Source organism: Platalea leucorodia, assembly GCF_965183815.1.
Source record: "Platalea leucorodia genome assembly, chromosome: 15".
NCBI lineage: Eukaryota > Metazoa > Chordata > Aves > Pelecaniformes > Threskiornithidae > Platalea > Platalea leucorodia.
In genome coordinates this window covers 2,844,920-2,865,266 of record NC_138837.1, presented here as the reverse complement: position 1 = coordinate 2,865,266, position 20,347 = coordinate 2,844,920, and the positions used below count along the sequence as shown (strand labels likewise).

The 20,347-nt window shown below is 36.7% G+C and overlaps 2 protein-coding genes across 7 annotated transcripts in view; one reads left to right on the top strand and one right to left on the bottom strand.

Annotated features, from left to right (window-relative positions):
- C5 (complement C5) overlaps window positions 1–17,488 on the bottom strand; it is a gene marked incomplete at both ends in the record, with an annotated part of 28,321 nt that extends 10,833 nt beyond the window's left edge. Inside the window, 24 exons of the mRNA XM_082327202.1 lie at window positions 5–217; window positions 437–526; window positions 1,113–1,173; window positions 1,762–1,983; window positions 2,653–2,792; window positions 3,445–3,521; window positions 3,968–4,058; window positions 4,730–4,930; window positions 5,522–5,587; window positions 5,902–6,031; window positions 6,940–7,089; window positions 7,272–7,481; window positions 7,941–8,144; window positions 8,749–8,949; window positions 9,178–9,293; window positions 9,643–9,769; window positions 10,511–10,616; window positions 10,940–11,030; window positions 11,526–11,608; window positions 13,730–13,821; window positions 14,439–14,509; window positions 15,095–15,257; window positions 16,194–16,386; window positions 17,424–17,488. Coding sequence (XP_082183328.1) covers window positions 5–217; window positions 437–526; window positions 1,113–1,173; window positions 1,762–1,983; window positions 2,653–2,792; window positions 3,445–3,521; window positions 3,968–4,058; window positions 4,730–4,930; window positions 5,522–5,587; window positions 5,902–6,031; window positions 6,940–7,089; window positions 7,272–7,481; window positions 7,941–8,144; window positions 8,749–8,949; window positions 9,178–9,293; window positions 9,643–9,769; window positions 10,511–10,616; window positions 10,940–11,030; window positions 11,526–11,608; window positions 13,730–13,821; window positions 14,439–14,509; window positions 15,095–15,257; window positions 16,194–16,386; window positions 17,424–17,488 — 3,163 coding nt within the window. The remainder of the gene's footprint in view (window positions 1–4; window positions 218–436; window positions 527–1,112; window positions 1,174–1,761; window positions 1,984–2,652; window positions 2,793–3,444; window positions 3,522–3,967; window positions 4,059–4,729; window positions 4,931–5,521; window positions 5,588–5,901; window positions 6,032–6,939; window positions 7,090–7,271; window positions 7,482–7,940; window positions 8,145–8,748; window positions 8,950–9,177; window positions 9,294–9,642; window positions 9,770–10,510; window positions 10,617–10,939; window positions 11,031–11,525; window positions 11,609–13,729; window positions 13,822–14,438; window positions 14,510–15,094; window positions 15,258–16,193; window positions 16,387–17,423) is intronic.
- A 1,681-nt stretch (window positions 17,489–19,169) lies between these two features.
- The window catches only part of CNTRL (centriolin), a 37,277-nt gene continuing 36,099 nt past the window's right edge, over window positions 19,170–20,347 (top strand). For all 6 annotated transcript variants that reach the window (XM_082327406.1, XM_082327407.1, XM_082327409.1 and 3 more), the window contains exon 1: window positions 19,170–19,397. The gene's annotated coding sequence lies outside the window, so the exon portion shown is untranslated. The remainder of the gene's footprint in view (window positions 19,398–20,347) is intronic.

Below are 20,347 nucleotides of genomic sequence, written 5' to 3'. Positions count from 1 at the left end.
GTACCTTCTTTCATCTTCCTCCTCATTTGAGTTCTTGAAGTTAAGGTTTCCGGACCCAGTAACCGCCAGTTATTTGACTCTTCCAAGTAGCGAAACACATAAAATACTGGGGCAATACTCATAAGCTCTGCCTCTGCACTGCCCTTCGGCAGGTTAGTAAGAATACTAAGACCACTAGGACTGAGGATTGTGGCAATCACTTCACCCATAAGATGCCCTGTGGAAAGAAAAAAACAAAATTGCTTATAAGCAATCATTCTATAGGCAGTCTTTAAAATTCTACACAAAAAGGTGATCTGCAAAGCCTTTTCTCAAAAGCAGGAGAGCCTAGGAATAAGTTCAGACAGATTTAAGTAAAGGAATAAAAAATAGGAGAAAAATAACATCTATACAGAAAGTACATATGCAGTAGACTAAAAGTTTCAATTCGACTTACCTTTTACACTGACACTTCTATCAATTTTTGTTTTAGGGACCAGATTTAGTGGGATTTTATATCGAAATTCTTGTCGTCTCTTGATTGAACCTATGATTGAAAATGTATATATATCATACTGCACAATCTAAATCAATAGTTGATTCAGATGCAATAGCCAGATTTAAAGGTCACAACTATCTGTGATAACATGAAAACTAGGAACATGCTCAAACGCACATGCAAACAATATCAACCTTTGAAAAAGAACAGATGCAGACACTTCAAGCTTTCTTTTGCCTTTTTTGTTAAGAAAAAAATCTGATCTGGACCTAAACTGGTGGTTTCAGATTCATCTCTGGTTAAGTGAGAACATATTCTATTTTCATTAAGAAAGCGCCTGCTAACTGGTTTTCAAGCACACTGAGAAAAGCTTAATATTATATCATAGTAAAAGATGCATATAAATGTTCCTTTAAGAAATGAATCCAAGTTGGTTTTTTTTTTTGAAAGACTAGCTATTTTAAGATGGATTGGTTAGTCAATGAATGGACAGGAAATCCTTGGAAGGAACATATGAAGAATATTTCAGGAAGGAGAAATGGCAATTTTTTCACATTACAGAAAACGTGATCATCATGAATCAAGAAAATGAAAAAATAAACAAAGTAAATACATATATGATCAATTCTCTTACCATAAACACCCTGTGGATCCAAAGTGAAACCTGCATGAAGTTCTTTCTTAATGCCTTCTGGCTGAAATCATTAAGAGAAAAGAAGTAGAAAATGAAAACACTTTTCCTTAATCAAATATATTAGCTGAAACAACAGTTTAAAACCATAGTATTTTTGCCTTCTACATCCTTCTCCATCGCTGAGTTTTACTTAACTCTTCCACATCTATTCTATGTACATTTAAGCTAGTGTTCTATCTCCCAAAATTCTTGAGAAAATCTAACAAAAGATTTAAATAAAAGCTTAGGAAAGCATAAAATTACAAAAAAGTGTCTTTCAGTGAAGCACACTTAAGCAGGTGAAAATCCAAACCAAATAACTTAGAATACACTATTCTCCTTGCTTACTAAGTTATAATCTATTTATATATATATAGTCTTTCTGACAATTCTTATAATGAAGGTTTAAAAACGTGCGTACTCAAATACTCAGTCATGAATTTTTCCGCTGCATACACCTCAGTAAATTCAATGATATCATGTGATATTTTGGATTCTGATAATATTAAAATAAAGCAATATTTATATATTGATTTAATATATTTTTATTTCTTGTGACTGAATCAATATGAAATTCAAAAACACTACAAACATTTTGATTTTTTCTTACCATTACACGTAAAGTTTTAACTACAGTTTCACTGTTCCTGGCTGTCAGCAACGTAAAGTTGATAGTGTGGAGACCTAATTCCAAAGGAAGTATTCTGAATGTAACTGGTGACGAAGAACCGCCATCCAGAGTCTTCAAATTACAATTGCGTATCCTCGATCCAGTAGTTGCAGAATCTCCAAAAGAACAGATTCCATTTCCAGCTGCTATTTTAACACAGAACTGAAACGTTGAAAGATATTAAGTGTTTCGCTCCCATGACAGGCACACCACCAGAGAAATATTAAAGTCAATGAAATATTATAACGAGCACTCTGTTAGTGTAATGCTACTTTTCTGTTTACAATGAGCAATGTTACTAAATCTGGAATTACTATTACTTGCACTAGAGACACACTAACAAATGTTCATTGGCAACACCAGGGAACCACTAGACTAGGCTTCATACACATCCCTTTGCATACTATACTCAAATTTTTTCAATGATAATTTTGCACTTCTGTTTGAATGTATTGCCTTAAAAATAGTCCTTTTATATTAAATCCCTAGACAATGTAATCTGTGAGCTCTGGAGCAGCTAATTCAAAAAGTCTCGTCGCTTTTTGACACTGTGTCCAAACAATTGGAACAGAAAAATTGTATTTTAACTTTCATGAGGGAAAGTTGCTAGGCAAGAGCATGACAATATTGTAACCAGTGGAGTGGCTGGAAAGCAAACAATTAATGATTGGATTTAATTGTTACATAGTTATGTAGAGCATACATAACACTAGCTGAAGGACTGGAGAAGTCTGATCCAAGGATCTGTTTATGCTGGATACTCGCAGGGGAAATACTTTTTTAGTTTATTATGTTAATCGTTCCGTAGAACTCACTAAGACCACAAATTACCTTAATTGCAGAAGCTTTATGGTTATAAACTGATCCTTTTAACTCAATTTGTTCTCCTCGCACCACAGAATAAGGAACATAAACGCTCAGGAAGATATCTTTTACAACTTGCACTTCCAACGGTGCAGCAACACATATACCTAAGAAAATTAAAAACATAAAAGCAGCCTATCTTATCCAACCTTCTGATAAACAAGTTTGAAAGAGTCTTCCCATACTTGCCACCTTTACTGATGACTTATTATTTTTCAATATGTACTTTGAAATTGTCCAAGCTTTTTTAAAAGTGCCCAGGCTCCTGCTTCCTGTTCCAAGTTGCCATCTCCCCCTCTTCACACATACTTGCTGACGTATCAGTCCTTTGGGCTTCTTCTCCTTCTTCCCAAAGTGAGAAACAAATTTTCTGTTTGGACTACCATATCTATCGGAAAATTTGTTTCTTCCTCTCCTCAAGTCCCTGAGCTACTGATAGCAGGACACTAAAGTTGTGCCAGGGAAGAGTCACTCACTATTTGTTCTTATATTCTTCTTAGTCATTTATTATAGGCCACTGTCAAACACAAGATAGGCTAGACAGACCTTTGTTCTCCCATTCAAGAAATGAACGTAATAAGAAATGAAGTCATTTCCTTTCCCTAAAATATATATTTTGATGTTTTCTTTTCCTGTTTATCAACCAGAAAATTAACATTTTAGAACATATGTGTCAATTGCAATGATAGGTTCTGCAAAATCCAAACAGAAAAGCTCCCTAATTCTTTAGCCGCAATCGAATTAGGTTGCAGTACCTACCTTTATCAGAAATGCCAACACCTTGTACTTCCCAGGTAGTCAGCGAATCAGGCAAGGTGATAGACAGAGTCTTTGACCTGTGTTTAGAAGTGTTAGTACATTTATACATTATCAAAAGCCACCTGTTAACACCAACAGCTAATCAACACAACGACAGTACATGCCTAGAGCAACTCCTCTATCTAAGAGAGACTTAGGTAAGACAAGATATGAGAGCATATTTAAAAAACAGGAGTTCTGGATTTTTGTTTGAATAAACTTCGTTTTAGCTGACTTCACTGAAGCTGGTGTTTAGCAAGGTCGAAAGCAAAAGGAAAAGTGACTCAACAACCTGGGCACCAGACAGGTGCATGGAGGTATCCTGCATGGAGGAAAACACGGCAGGAACAGTTTGTGTAAGACTGCATTTTAGCACACGTCAGGTACAACTAAGGCTACCCAGCTTACCTCAATTTTAGCATTTACTATCTATAAAACTGATGACTAAGTCGAAAATTGGTAACTGATTTGAGAAAAATAGTACCTTGGAGAAACTTGGTGAACTTCCCATAACCAGCTTTCAGGGAAATAGCTACGAACTTGTGTCTCATCCAGTTCCAAGACAGCCTCAAAATCTGAAGAACAAAAATAAAGCAAGTTAAAAAAAAAAAAACCAACAAAACCAAACCAAACCACCTGCCAACGGCCTTCCACCAAAGGCTTCAAAATCATTACCTTTTTCTTTTGTGACACTGTATTCTGCTTACTTGCCTCAGGTTCGTCCTGATGCAAGCAAAAAGGTATCTGAATAACCTCAATCAAAAGTCCGTGTTAATCCAACCTCATCTATTTACACATGCGAATACCTGTCCAATATCCAGACAGATTAACTTGTTAACAAGCAATTATAGGGAGAGAATGAGAGACAAGAAATTTTACACTCCCACTGATCTTTCCTGAGATGTTACCCATTGGCTGTTTTGGGCCTGGGTAAAGGATTCAAATTTAGCATTCAAGTTTGGCATTGCCTTCACAGGCAATGATGCTCTCTTATTGCAGCTGTGCTTGTTCTAAGTATGGGTGAATAGGATATAGCTCTTAACAGAGCACAGAACTGCTCTCCTACCCCTCTTTAGGGGTATACAACCAAGGTCTTTGGAGACCGGTAAAATTCTCTCTGGAATAACCCTGGCAGGTAATAGGGAGGGGTTAATAGATTAGATAGCTATCACCTCTATATTTACCCATATTCTGCTGGAAGTGTTTCACCACATGTCCACAGGAGACTTAATGCTCTCGTACTTACGCATTCTCGCCAATATTAGAAGCTTATTAGGCTCTTGCTCCCGCAGTCTGTTTGCAAATTCACAGCAATCTCTGAATGCAGAAATGCACTTTTCATTACTCCGAATTCGCTGAGCTCTATCACTGCAAGTCTCACTGACTGGATATGCTTTTACTCCAGCCATGCAGCATTTTCGAATTTCTGGATGTACGTATTTGGATGCTGAAATAATAATAAAATAATTCCCTTCCTTGAGATGAAGTTTTTATTTTCAAATGCATCTTAACTCATTATACTAAGCGTATTTTTAAAACTTGCAGAATTTCAGTGGAGGTACAGATTTGAGGATGAACATAAACTTGTCATTTTTTCAAAAGCTAGTGACACACACTTAATCACTACTATTCTGCATTAAAAATATAAATTAGATAAGAGGAGTTTTATTACTAACAGTTAAAGGTTCTTCTGACAGACTTGGTCCCTGGCAGGTGGTCACTGGGAAGGACTGCCATATGGTAGCACTGTGAGTTTTCAGGCTATGTCTCTTCAGAAAAAGAAAAGACCTTAAACATATGCTATTTTCAATGTGTACTTAAATCTTGCGGACTTCAAATCTGGCATATGGCTAAGAGGCTTTATAAGTGGGGTCCTCTCTAAAGTCATCTTCCATATTTGTCAGTCTCTCTCCATTAAGTTAGTAACAATCATTAAAAGTAGTAAGCAAACACTCAGAGTCTTGATTTCTAATGGATGTGATTTTTTTTTCCATAATTATTTTTCAAAATGATATACTTTAAAATATTTTTTTAACACCTTCTTTGAGTATCTGCTCCTTGAAGTCAGACCGTTTGGTTCTTAAAACTTCATTGCAAGTTTCATCTGTTCAAAAAAAATAAAAAATAAATAAGTACAAAAGATGTGACCTTTTTTGTAATAGCCCACTTAAAAATAATTCCATAAAATAACATTCAAAATTTGGGAGACTTTTTCTGTTTATATTTTAATTACATAAAAGTACTTTCATTTCAATTACGATAACCGATCCACAAGTCATAATGTTTTGCTCCCTCAAAAATCATTAGTATATGCATCCCCTATTAATTTAATGAAGTTCCAACATAATAACTGAGAGTTACAATAGAATGTTTCAGAAAAGAAAATCCATAATTCATGCTTAAAATAAAGGAATATACCTGCTTCATTTGAATCATCAGCATTTGCATTAGTTAAAAATGTAAGCCCAGCTGTTCGGAATACATCAATGTTGTTCCGTCCTCCTCCAGCACCACACCCAAGGTCACTCTTTTCCAAATGTAGCATCATCTGAGGAAAAAACGCATCAGCAGCTAACCAAAACGTGCACTATATCACATGATGAATGAGAGAGGCTTGCAGAAAGGCCACTTTAGACTGGAAGATGTTCTCACAACACGCTGAAGAATACCATTTAGTGATATTTGAGCTAATTCAAGCACCAGCACCAACACAGCCACTTTCTTGTAGCCCACATCAGAGTTAGAGAGTCATGCAGATGAATCAAGGTGGAATGCTTCACTAACGCGTTTATAACAATTCTGATACTCAGCCTGGCTTGTTTAAAACTAATTCAATAGTGCTATAAAACAGATTCAAACAATTCAAGGCTGGTGCAAAAGTATTCTCCTATTCTTCTCCTATGTATTTTGTATCTGCCTGTTCTGAATTACTAAAAAACCACCATGTTTTATCACAGGAATGGAATTCTTTCCGTGACAGATGATATGTAGGTTTTACTTCCATACACACGTATCTAAAATTCTACAAGGACTGAAAACCTCTATAACCCACTGAACATAACAGCATTTGCCATATCATTCTCTACCAGTATGCCTTAAAAATGTAACCTGAAAAGATTATAGAAGAACTAAGTAGGAGAGTGCAGTCTCCATGACTCTTTGATCAAGGAGCTCTTGAACACCACAACCTATTTTCAGCCAAGTCTGAAAGGTTCTGATGAGACAGTTCAGATCTGCCTTTAAAACCACAATTTACTTGTACTGGAAATCAAAATATTGTAAACTAATTCTTTTTATAATTTTGAACTGTCAGATTTAAACCAGCAACTTTTATCCTGGATTTAATTCCCCTTCTGCATATTTTCAGGCTTACTGAACGCATGACACATAATAACTATCTGAATATGAACATGAAACAAATAGCAACTTGTTTTTCTTTTGTGGCTACTACTTAACTTTTTCCATTGCTCTCTTTCCTCTTCCTGTGACTCCATATACTGCCTTGTCAATAGATGACAAAGCAACAAAGGAATTGAATTTTGTTTTCATGTTAAGCGATACGACTTCTGCTGGATTGAGTATCTCTTTGCTTGATTGCAGCTTAATCTATAAATTGGAAACAAATATTGGTAATTTTAAAAGCACATTGTTCCAAAATAAATGCATCTGAAGGCAGACACTTCAATTAAAGTTGAGGAAGTGTTAAAGAATTTGTGTAAGTCCAAGTTAAAATCTGACCATAAAATGAATGCACACCCACAAATTTTAGTGCCTGTTTTGCTACTCACATCGAGACTATTCCCACACTTCTGTTCCACATTCAGCCAAACTGAATCAGCTACTAGCTCGGCAGTTTCTTCTCCCATGACTATGTAGTAAACAAGAAGACGTGCTGAAGGAACCATTTCTTGGGTTATCTGAAAAGTTAGATGCTCATATTCCAAATCCTTAATTCTATTCTGAGTTCCAAAGCTTACTATCTTCCCTTTTGACATGATCTGTAACAGAAAAATGATGGAGAATAAAAAAGTCGGATTTTATATTTGTTTCTTACATGTAGTAATTACTTGCATTTAGATATAATCCAACACACAAAAATGCATTTGGGACCAGTGGGTCTAGTTCAAGGGAAGGTAGCTCTCTCCCTCATCCCCTAAAAAGAAGGGCTGTCTCTGCACATCTTTCTCTTCCTCTCTGCTTCGAGCCCCGAAATAGCTCTTGAGTAGCACTACTTGTTCTTAACCCCAGTCCATGTCAGATGAGAATTCAAAACAATGGAGACAACACATAATTTAAACATGAGACTGTTAACAATTGTTTTACTATAAGACTGACAGATTGTATACGGAAGAAGCAGTTGTCTGAGCCACATGTGTTCTATGCTGAGGATAGTTTCTGACTGTTGAGGTTTTTCACCTACGACCATATATTAAATCACAATTCAATGTTTTACTTACCAAATAGCTGTAGTGATGTATTTTATGAATATACTGACTATGTGGATATACATTAATATTTATGAAATCCCCTACTTTCAGTATTTTGTGGTTTGAAGCCCAGTCAATATATAGATAACTCTGACTTAATGATGAATAAGCTTTTGCTTCATAGGTTTTACTTGCTTGGTTTTCATCTGAAAGATGCGGATCTGCAGTTTTTACCTGAAAAGATAATAAAATGTCTGAAAAATTTTTTAGTAAAGAAGGAAACAAGAAGTGTGTGTCCTGACTTCTGAATAGTTTAAGTACAGGATTATATTTAAGAAAACAAATAATAACAATACAAAAAGCATTCTGCAACATATTATTCAGAGGTATTAATAAAATAAAAGTCAACTCAACACTTCCATGTTTTCTTTAATAAAAAGATCTATAAATATCAAGTCAAATATAAAATGGTAGTGTAGAAGCACATACATAAATAAGTAGAGCAGAAAAAGTTAATGATATGCCTCCCTACATAGTGAGGGAAGCACTCTGAGATTTGTTTTCACACAATTCATTTAAATTTTTTGTTTAATAATTATTATGAAATAAATATGTGACAAATTATGACATTTTGTTTCAGAACAATTTAATAAAGAATTTAATAGAGAAGCAACATTTCATTACAGCACTTGCATTTCATAACTGATTATTTGTAACAGTCTCTAAGTTTATAAACTCTTAACTTGTGAGTGTAAAATCTTCCCATTAGTGTTGTGCATTTGCAAAGGTACAGAATTAAACCCTCGAAGAAATAAATTAATGTAACAATTTAACTCACTTGAAACTCCAATATTTTGCTATCAGATGGGATATTAACAACAAACAAAGCAGTGCCATCATTCATGCTTGTTGTTCTTCTCCCAGATTCTGAACCCTCTGATATCAACTTCGTCTCATCCATTTGCTCATTAAGTGATTTTGCAGTGACAGTTATAGGGACATTTCCAACAAAGTGATCTATTGTATCTTTCACCTGCACCTGTTCATCAGAATAAATAACAGTTCTTATATGAATCGTGACATTTTTCAAGGAAAAAACTTTCAAGCTGCTAAGCTTCTTCTACAATAGCAAGTTAAAAAAATGTAAAAGGTCAAAGGAAATTAAAAGTTTGTTAAGACCTACAGTAATATATACAAAAAAGAATAAGGCTTCTGCATTATGGGGCTTATGTTGTAATGTGCAACAATACTGCTTATGTTAACTAACCTTAATGAAGAACGGAAGACCAGGTTTCACGAAGAGAGGAGTAGCAATCAAAGTCAATTTGTAAGGAGATACAGCAAATCTGACTCCAGCAAATTCTGCTTCACCACTGAGGCCACCTAACAAAATATTACGCCCCTTTTATGAATCACATCCTAGACTCTGTATTTTCTCCACTTGCCGTCAAAGGGCAGCACAACCTGTCTGTTACAGTGAAGTCCTTGCATCTAAAGAGTCAACTCCTAGCGCTGTTGTGAAAACAAACAGCAAAAAAAAAAAAAAAGTTTAATCCCTAAACATTTTTACAGTGAAGGATGGGCTGTTCTTCCTTGTAGGTTTTTGGAAGAAGGATTTCTGAATATTAAAGAAAGTCTGACACTAGGAAAGTTATCCATATAGTTTTGTTTTCTAGTTCTGTTTACATTTGCAGATGTTAAAAAAAAAAAAATCAATTAAAAAGCAACTTACCCGTAGACTCCAACACTGATGCCACAATATATAAATATGACCCATCCAATTCTTCTAGACTTTGAAACCCTATAAAACTCACTGCTTTCTTACTGTTAAAATTGATCTCAGCAACTCCATTTTCAATCTGGAAATGAAATGTCAATCATTACTTTATAGTCAATAATTTAAAAATAAGATATAGGTACACTATATGCAAATTCTAACTTCAACACATTTCTGTTCCTTGTCTATTTTCAGAGGAAATCAAAGGTGGAGATGTTTAAATGAAGAACTCTTTAGTCCCTAAAATTATTGATAATTAATCAACCAATGGCACATATTACAAAGTCTGCATGCAGGCCCAAGAGGTAGGAATAACACAGAGGAATCTTCACTAAATGTGGAAAGATAATGCCTTTTATCATTCTTCAGTGATTAAATCAAAAAGGCCAGCCTAAATGAGGAAGGGCTAACTGGTGCAGAACAGACTCCCCATAATACATCAGTATAATTTTTAGCTGTTTGTCTCCTATGCTGATTTGGTATTACTACATTGATCCTATATTTGATTTCTTTTGTTTATTCTGTAATAGATAGCATAAAAGTTATTTCACAGAAATTTCAAATACAGTTTGCTCAAGTGAGTAACTGAACCAGATTGAAGTTACATTCTGTCTCAGATGCTGCCTCTGAGTTTCATTTTAAAGTGCATTTCTATGTCCCCGATGATAGGATTACAGAGGAAAAGTTGACACTGAATAGCTGTCGATGCAAACTAGGAGTTGGAACCCAGTCTCATAAAATTTAATGGGAAAACTTCAGTGGAATTGGATTAGTCCTGAACTAAGCATATGAAATTACACAAACTAGGCTTGCTTCATCTTACCCTAGCTACATGCATTGCACGAGGCATCATTCTTTTTTCAGTTTCTTCAATTATTCCAAAACGAAGAAAAACATCAGCTCTTGCAAGTTTTTTATTATAAAAATAGCTGAGAACAAAACAACAATATAAATGCTTTTAAGATTACTTTAATGGCTGCAACAAAGCATTCGTTTTTGAAGAAGAGTCATTTCCTAGGCAAAAGACAGAAACCAAATATCTGTGTAGCTTTAAACACTTCTGTTGAAAAATAATCACTTTGTAAGAATTTTAAAAAGGGTCACTTAGTTCTCTTACAGAGCAGAAACGATTGTGATGATAAGGCTTCTTGAGGAAGTAAAAGAGGAAACTTTTGGACACAGGAGATTCATTCTTCAGGTAAAAGAAGAACAGATATACACATATGTGGAAATCAAAGCCAAATGTCCTTACCTAGCTTTCACAACAATCCTGAAGCTCTCAAATTTATCATAACTAATAAAGTTACTTTCTGGTTCTATGACGATGGAAAAGCTTGGCATTGCTGAAAATTGAGTAGAAAAAAAAGCCACTTAGGTGTGGTTTTATACAGTAAGCCCCAGGTACTCAGAAAGACGCCTCTGTATAGCCACCAAAGACCATGTTGGTGTCAAGTGATCTGAATTACAATATTATAGCCCCAAAATACAGTTGTCAGCTTGTCCACAGTGAAGCACAAGCTATAAAGGCCTAAGTTATCTGCAGGTGCCCTGGCTCCACATTTTGCATCAGTGCAACTATGTCAAGACGACCCAGCATACTAAAGAATAACTCTATTTAGAGGCAAGTTGTATTAATACAGTCCTACACCGATGTGACTGATTAGCTTGAACTGACATTGCCGCTTGGCATTACGCTGCATCCCATTGCTGTGTATAAGCAGGTCAACGTTACCTCAGACATTCCTGTATTTTCTTCCTCTGTGTTGTATAGCTGTCCTCTATAAATTTCACTGAAAAAACATATAAAAATGAAGGTTCACAGTATGGGCACATCTTACCATATTCCTTAACTTCAAATTTGGCAACAGCTGAGGTTACAAAATTCTTCTTATACTTGGCTTCAATCTTCCAAATTCCATACCTACGAAATGGCAACAATCAAACATTTTTTAAGACGAAAATTAATGTTGAAGACAAAAATATTACTACTTAACAATATTTCATGTTGTTAATTATTTAGAGAGAACAATTCTGCACCAAGTTTTTGCACACATTCAATGCCTACTTTGAGAAGATTCTGCTTTGATATTTTAATAATTATTTTAAACTTAGCCTAAAGCATTGAAATAAACTGGAAAAGAATATGCCATTATTTATACTGTGACTACCATCAGAATTTTTTGTTTTATAGTTACAAGCAGAGGCACATTTTGAAGACTCCAAATGCAACCAGGGTCATCAAGATGTTATTTGCTACCTTCCTTCACTTGCCAGTTACCACCCCTGAGGTTAGACAAATGCCTGTTTCTGGCTACAAGTCTGTTTCAATGCAGTCAGCAGAATTAGCGTGTGTCACCTACCTGATTTACCATAATTCAGATGATTTTTCTTTGCCACTAGACACACTCAAAAGGCATTTGCTTCATTTCAAATTGCTTTACTTAAACCCACAGAACTTCTATGTGCAGAGTATATATCTTCCTATCTTACAATTCAAAGAAATTTGATGCAGTTTGCTTTAATTTACATACTACATCCATTTCGTCTTTGCCAGTTTTGTAACATAGCTAAATCTGCTCAATGTCAGTGAAAAATGCAGTCTTTTTCCCTAATAAGAGAAACATGGCTGGAGGGTATGACCACTTATCAGTTCTTTCATTAAATACAGGCAAATCAATACACTTAGCCCATTTATGAGGTTATAAAGCACAGTAATAAAGAATTCAGCAATTCCACAAAAAAGCAAATAAGTTTGTTATAAGGAAACATTTAAATTTCAAGTTGGATCAAGGAATGAATAATAATTTGACATACACATACTATAAAAAAGGATTAAGCATCTTAATTAACTTCTTGCATAGACAATCCAAGTTGTAGTTCTAACATGCAGTACCTTGTACTTAGGGAAAGGAAGGAGAGAGAGAAAGAAAAAAAAAAAAAAAAAAAAGAGTCCTACAGTGCATCACCATCTTAAATGATGTCAAACAAACCAACAAAGCTCTACTAACAAAACTTTGTACTATGGCCAAAAGCAAGTGGTTCACAGTGACTGGATCTATCAGAAAGGTCATTCTGAATGAAGACCATGTTAATCCACATGCAGTCAGATCTTGGCTGAGAATGGGTACATGTATCTACACTGGAAAGTGCATTTGTAAGATATATTAGCCACGAAAATGCTTCAAAGGACTCATGCAGACTTCTATTGGGGTCCTTCTCTCTCTGACCAGAGCCCTGAGGCACAACTGCAACTTACATAATCATTTATAGAAAATCAGGTCCTACGATCTTTCGGCTGTACAGCACCACAATAAAAATGATGCACGTCTACTGTTAACAGACACTCCGTTTCAAGAAAGATACAAAATTAATTTTTACTCAGACTGAAATTATTGCTAATTTCCCAATGAGAAGTAAATCAGGCAAAAAATCAATTTCTCAAGCACCTGCTAGCATCCTTCTGCCAACTCAGTGAATCTTCAGCACCCTCTCAAGACTAAATGGAGAACTGAAGAGATATTCATTTTGTATGCTGCTGTTACTGGAAAAATGCTGGTGATTTGTATGAATATATGTATGAAATATGAACGTTTCCCCTCCTTGAAATCAGTACATCTTTGACACTCTTTCTATCTCTACAGTAGAAAGCTTTAGTTTTTATTGCTCTTCCTTTTTAATTGAGCATGACAAACCTACCACTAACTGTTCTTTAATTTCAGTTTTATCACCAGTGTTTTCACTCACTGCATCTCCTCACTTTCTCTCATTACAGTGAGCATACGCCATCTATTTGAAAACGCAGAGAGTGAGCTTCCCACTTGGCTTCAGGAGACAAATGTTAGCCTGGAAGTCAACTGAATAGGAGAATACCTGGTCGTAGGTTCCTTATTTATACCATGGTTACACACTATGTGAAACGTTAGAAAACTCCAAGTTTCAAGTCATGCACACTCTGTGTATCAAGCAAAAGACCCTCTGACAGTCTTTAAGAAAAGGCAGTATTATGTTAATAATTCTAAAAAAAACCATTAAATAAATCTACTTAGGATTAGGAGGAATCTTGAAGTCGGGAAAAGAAACTATTCCAGTAAAATCTTCTTCTTCTATGATATCCACTTTTACTCCTTCAGGATCCTTTAAATTATAACAGGAAAGAATCAGCAGTTACAGATCATTCTTATCAAAAGGAAAATCTTCATTCAGTGATTTCAGCAGGATCCTGGCCGTAACACATTTTTCTAAGAGTTTTGCCCATTTCACAGCATGAAAATACAGATGTTTTTAGAAACAACTCAGACTGAAATTCTGATAAAACATTTTACTGCGGTTCCAACAATTAAAAGCTGTCACTACACAATGCTTAAAATTGCTAAAAACTTACTATAATAACAACTCCATTGTTAAAGGCTAAAAAAATACAGTATAGTAGATACTTATTATTTTTATATCTTAAATGAAATAAACAACAGTATGAAAACCATATATTTTTAAAATTCCCTCAAAAATCCTTTCCCCAGATATTCAAGGTAATTAATATTTTTTTCTTTTTATCCATTCTGTCACGACTTCAGATCTAGGACATGAACACCTCTATCCAGCTGTGCAAAGTCATTCTTAAATGATGTCTGGCTATCTGCAAACACATCTAACAGTTTTATTAAATATTGATTGCAATACTGATTTACCACCTAACTACATTTATTGGTTTTGTGAGCTACAGAATATTAATATTAAATTCAATTACAACTTACCACAAAAGTTAGGACAGTTTCTCGCTGAGCTGGCTGCAGTTCTTCATTCAGAGAGTAAACCCTGACTTTCACTGTAAGAGTTATTACGGTAAATCTCAAAGTCATACCAATATAGAGATTTAAAAACCCCAAACCCCAACTTTTTATCCCTGGTAATTTTTAAAGTTTTTAGTATTTATAGAATGTTCTTGATCTTTTCTCAGTATGGTGTCCAAACAGTATTTATTCACGCTAGCAACAAGAGACCCTGCGCCACCACTCTTTCACATGGAATCACCACAGTGCCATATAATTTTTACCATCACAATCCTAGCGTATCACTTTGGTAGGAAAAGAGTTCAATCTACATGAAACCAATGATTCAGTCATCAGTTCTTCACAAATATTTTTAACATATTCCCAGGAAAATCTTTCACTCTTTGTGCCACATTTAGGGTGTCAAGGGCAGGGACTGAGAAGATATTGGGAGAAGCGATTCATTTCTACAATATGATCAAATAGTTCAAAATATTATTCTGCTGCTTAAAAAATTAAATAGCAGCTGACGGCCATACAACATAACCAAGAGCTTAAAGGACATTTAAATTCTAATTCCTTTGCAAAGTCAACAGACCTTAAAAATTAAATAACGGGCAAGAGAAATAAGCATTATTTACCTGACTGATCAGGAGTATAAATTGGTTTGTCTGTATGAATAAAAAGAAACCCATTCTCATAGGAAACAGGAATTTTTTTTAATCTTGTAAAGTGTGGAGAAACAGCTTCCAAATACACATATTTGACTGAATTCTCTGTTCTTGGTAAATCTGCTGGTTGAACCTGGGGCAGACGAGATAAAGATTTTTAAAGAATATTTAAAATATTTTCAAGTATTTTTCTTCTACAGTATTTTTTGCCGAGAAGACTATCTGAATAGCAATTACTATCTTGTTGTTAATTAGTATTAAATAAAAACATCAACACCTACAAGGGCTTATTCTTGCTTACATCATAGATGACTGTCTGGAGTATTAAGCTACAAACAGACATTCTGAAATTTTGCATTTTATTTATGTCCAGAACTAAAATAGCAAAGTGCAAAGCCCAGTTATGAGGTTACGAGACTATAAATTATCAGACTTCCATTTATACACATGATGAATCTTGGCCACACCAAAGCTGTGCTGCAGTTGGGAGTTTCATGAAATAGCTATTTTGGCTGAAAAGGAAAACTGGGCGATAAGCATCTCCTGGGAGGCATCACCCCAAGTATAACCTTCTTGGTCATCAGCTTTCAGTAAAAATCTACTTAGCTTCCTGCACTCTTCGCTTCAAGCAAATTAGTTAAAGCTTTATAGTGAAATCTGGGCCCCTTTGGAGCTTGTCAGTGACAAACACGACCAAGTCTTGAACCTCAGTTTAGTTACCATTTTGGCTTACTCTGCACAGCCAGCTGACATATCTTGTCCACATTCAGCACTGCTCCGTTCTCTCCCTTTTTATTTTTTAAGAAGTTATGCGACTATGATAATGTTTCTAAAATAGCTTGATTGTATGTGTAACTTTGGCATTACTTCCTTACACTAATTTTATCAAATGTAATTTCAATTTCAGACAAACTAAAATGAAATAAACTACATGTGGCAAACTGAGAAATTGGGGGGCTAGGCTTCCCTTCCCAGTTTAAACAACAGAAAACTTACCATAATCTTTTTTTTATCACTTATAACTAAATGTGACAATAAAAACACTGCAAGAAAAATCTGAATTCCTTACTCTTAAAATTACAGCATCTTGGAATTTGTTGGCTGGAGTTAAAGAAATACGGTCAGACGAATAAACAGCAAGCTTATCTGGAAAGCTTCTTATGGCAATATTGACTGGAAATTCCTTCTCATAACCAAAAGCTTGAACTACGACTTTCTCAGATGCCCCAACTTGGAAGATCTTTGGTGCTGTAAGGACATATCTGTATATGGAATATAAAACAATAAAAGGGCAATGGAACTATATTTCTTTTGGATTTCTTACTTCCGTTTGTAATTCACTTACGTACACACCGCTAAAGCAAACAAGACAATCAGGCTAAGTTATTCTAAGGCATTAGTTAAAAACAGCAGAGCCCCAGTCAGAATGGTTTTTATGAAAACTGTAATGTAACATTACCAAATAACAGCTTAGGTAGAGTAATATTTATGGATTTGATTTTGCAGACACACAAAAGCATGTCTACTACAACAGGCTATCTACATGGAAATAATTATTCCTTTTGCCAAATTAAACCCCGAAACACTAATCTTCCAAATAGTACACTCGCATAGTTTTCCCACCAGTGAAGTTCTTACTGAAATAAATGAGGCAACTTGCAGTACAGGCCAATGTGAAAAAAACTTTTGCAGCATTACTCTAATTTCTTTAGTGCTTTATAAACTGAAGTATGCATCATTCCACAAAAGCACAAGCCAAGCTCTACTACCTGACCACATAATGTACCTAAAATACATATGAAGTGCCGTTGAAAAAAACATATGATACATGTGCATCTTCTTTTTCTGAAATGCCAAAAGCACTTAGGTTGGCTGCTTTCATATGCCTTTGTTAACAGATATAACAATCAAAAAAGCATCGCTAAGTAGAATTGTAAAATACACATTTTAAGTAAAAGAGCTTTCATCAAACCTGTAGCAAAGTATCTGTCTTCAGGCACTATAGGAAAGCTAATGAGCACCAGCTCTATTTCTTAACTTTTTTTGCATGTTTATCTTGTGGCACGTAAGGAGATGACTCTACCTCTTTCTTTGGCAGCAAATACAGTAATTCCAGAACCATCAGTCCTTTTTCTAGCATTACTCCCACATACACTAGTGAGAATTTTGCTTGTGAAAACACATGAATTTGGATAGTGCCTTTTGTATTGGATCTACTTAAATTCTGTATCTGTTTACCTAAAATAGCAGACAACAATCAAGTAACATTTCCAGTAAATTCTGTATTTGCTTTACTTACGTTTTCTCTTGGCTGAAAGTTGTTCCAGAAAATAGCAAAACAAAAAAATGTATTAAAATAATCATAGTGTCTATGACAACGAACAGCAAACCATAGATGCTAATGATTCTGGATTAAACTGAGTTCGGCTTCTGCTGTAGATGAACAGAAATACCACCAACAGTTATTCACAGTTAATAATTAACCGCAGATCATGTTTTGCTAAAATGTTATTTCCCCCTCCCAAGGAAGCCAGAACAGCGAAACTTAGGTATTTTTTAATTTAGGCTTTCAATTTTTGAATATGTCCAGAGCAATCTTATGTCAGTCCTAACTTTCCCTCTGTTTGATAGCTACATAAAAATAATTTTCAGAGGTAGCAAGAAAACCCCCAACAAACAAAGAATTAGATTCAGTTTGTCCTTCGAAAAAATAATTTTTATTTATATCAAGGTGATTTTAAGTTTGCATCTGAAGAAAAAAAAGCATTTGAATTCTATCAAACATAATGCACTGATATGCTTAGACTGGAAGTTTCCTTTTTTTTTTTTGTTTTGAAATAACTCTTCACTTGCAAATTTCTTTTACTTATTTGTATTCCTGATTATGCCAACTTTCTGAGTACTTCCATTCCAAATAAAACAGCAATATGAAAATATTAGGGCACAATACATCTACAACATGTACTATTTTAAACAGCATTTGCAAAAAAAACATTGACAACAAAACCTTTGCATGCCTGATATCTAAGCTCAGGACCTCAACAAATAAGTTTATGAAAAGTTAAACTAAAGTTGTGCAAGACTTCTCAAGTTTAAACAAATACCACAGTCAACCTTTACGGGAAAGACTTTACAAAACTATTTCTGATGAACATAAAATGAAACAAGGTGGCCAACTTGGGCTTCTCAACAGATGTAATAAACTACAAGGGAAGCAACAATTTATAGAATAAAGTCTTACAAAATGTAAGGTGCTTAATATTATTAAAAATAGTGGCCCAAATACCTCTTACTAAATACCAATGAGAATTCATACAGTAAGTTTACATGAGTGGTATGTAAACAATAAGGAGCAAAGAGTAAAGAAGATTGGAAAACACTTTAGAAGACTAACAACATTCTGAAATAATGTTTTTTAAATGATTATGTCCCTTCCCTACGTCCTTTTTCAGACATAGCCTACTGATTTTTCAACCCTAGATTTCACACCTAGTTGTATAGATTTCAAACTAACACAGCCCAAAACCGTTACAAGAGATTTATTTAAATACCTCTGTGAAAATGGTGGCAATTTAGGCCTACTATATTGAGTTTACCGTGATCAAATGTAGTATCTCTAATGCTACATACAATGTTCTTGAGTAAAACCCATCTACGTACCATTTTACACTGATAGGCTAATATGTGATACATACATACCAATATATACAGCACAAACGGAAAAAAAAAAACCAAAAAAACCCAAAAAACCGAAACACAACTACCACCAGAACAGGCTTTGTTATTTATACAGTAACTTGGGCTTTAATTAAAAGAAAACCTCTCAGAATCTACCCTTTCGAGCTGAGGACCGGGCAGCGGATCAAACGCCCCCGCTCAGCGCTGAGGTAAAGCGGCCGTCGGCGGCGGGAATGGGAGGAACGGCCGCGCACGCGCCGGAGGGGCCATCAGCGGCGGGAAAACTGCCTGCGGAGGGGGCGTGGCCTCGCCAGGGCCTGCCCCGCCCCCTCCCCCGGCCTCTTCCCCCGCCGCCGGCCAACAACCGGACAAAATGGCGTCGGCTCGGCTCCTTGTGCTGGGCTCTTAAAGGAGCCGCAGCACCTCGGGCCTGGCGGCCGGTGGAGACGACAAACAGTCGGCGGAGGAAGGGAGGCGGGAGAGAGGTGCGCTGAGAGCCGTTGCCTTCACTCGGGGTCGCCCAGAGGCCGCCCTGCCTGCCACTGCCCCGGCGGCGAGCGGGAAGCGGTGAAACGGCGTTACCATGTCAACGCAGGTAATCAAAGCGGAGGCCTGAGGGGAACCGCCCTCGGCGGGAACCGGGATCCCCCTGCAGCCAGCATCGCCGCTCCCCGGCCGCCTCTCCGCGGGCTGGAGGCGCGGCGCTGCCCCGCAGCCCGGCCCCGCGGGGGGGAGCTCTGCCCGGGGCTCAGCCGGCAGCACCGTGCCGCGCTGGGTGGTCGCCATCCCGTCAGGTGCGCGCCGGCCGCGGCGGGAGGGCGGGGAGAGGCCGGCGGCTCGGCGGGGGCGGCCGCGCAGGCGTTAACCGGGGAGGGCGGCGGGGAGCTGGCGGCGGCGGGGCGCGGGGTACCCCCGGGGCACGCCTCCGCGGCCGGGTCTGCTCGGCGCCCCCCGCTTCCCCGCCTGTTCTAACGTGAGAGCTTTGTCGTGGTTTCCATTGCAAAGGCACAATCTGCTCTCAGGAAACAGCATTAAACCGTCTAACTGCTCTCCTCAAAACATGAAGAAACTTCCCAAAGTAGCTTTTCACTAGCTCACCACCATCATTCCCCCTCTCCTGCCCCTTCCACTCTCAGTTTCCTGGCCCCGAATGAGTTGTGCCTCCAAGTATTGAAGAGAGCGGCTCCTTCTTTCTTTCTTTCTTTCTTTTTGAAGATTCAGGGGAAAAAAATCCATTTTAAAGAAGAAAATCTTCTCAACCTAAGACACAATGTAATCACTCATATCGCTGAAAAGTTCCCTTAGAAGCATATGTTTCTATCTTAAAGAATACCTTAAAATGTGGTTTTTGTTTCCCGGGTCTAGGTTTTAGTACAAACCTGTCCATCGAAGATGGTTACCACAAGGGCTTTCATGCACAGAACTCGTACATGACTGATTCTGCACTTAACCCCTAGGGAAATATAGTTGTCACCGAGGGAAGTTTCTGTTAACATTCTCTGGAATTTCCCAGGCAATCACGGAATAACTTGTTTGCAGAAGGGG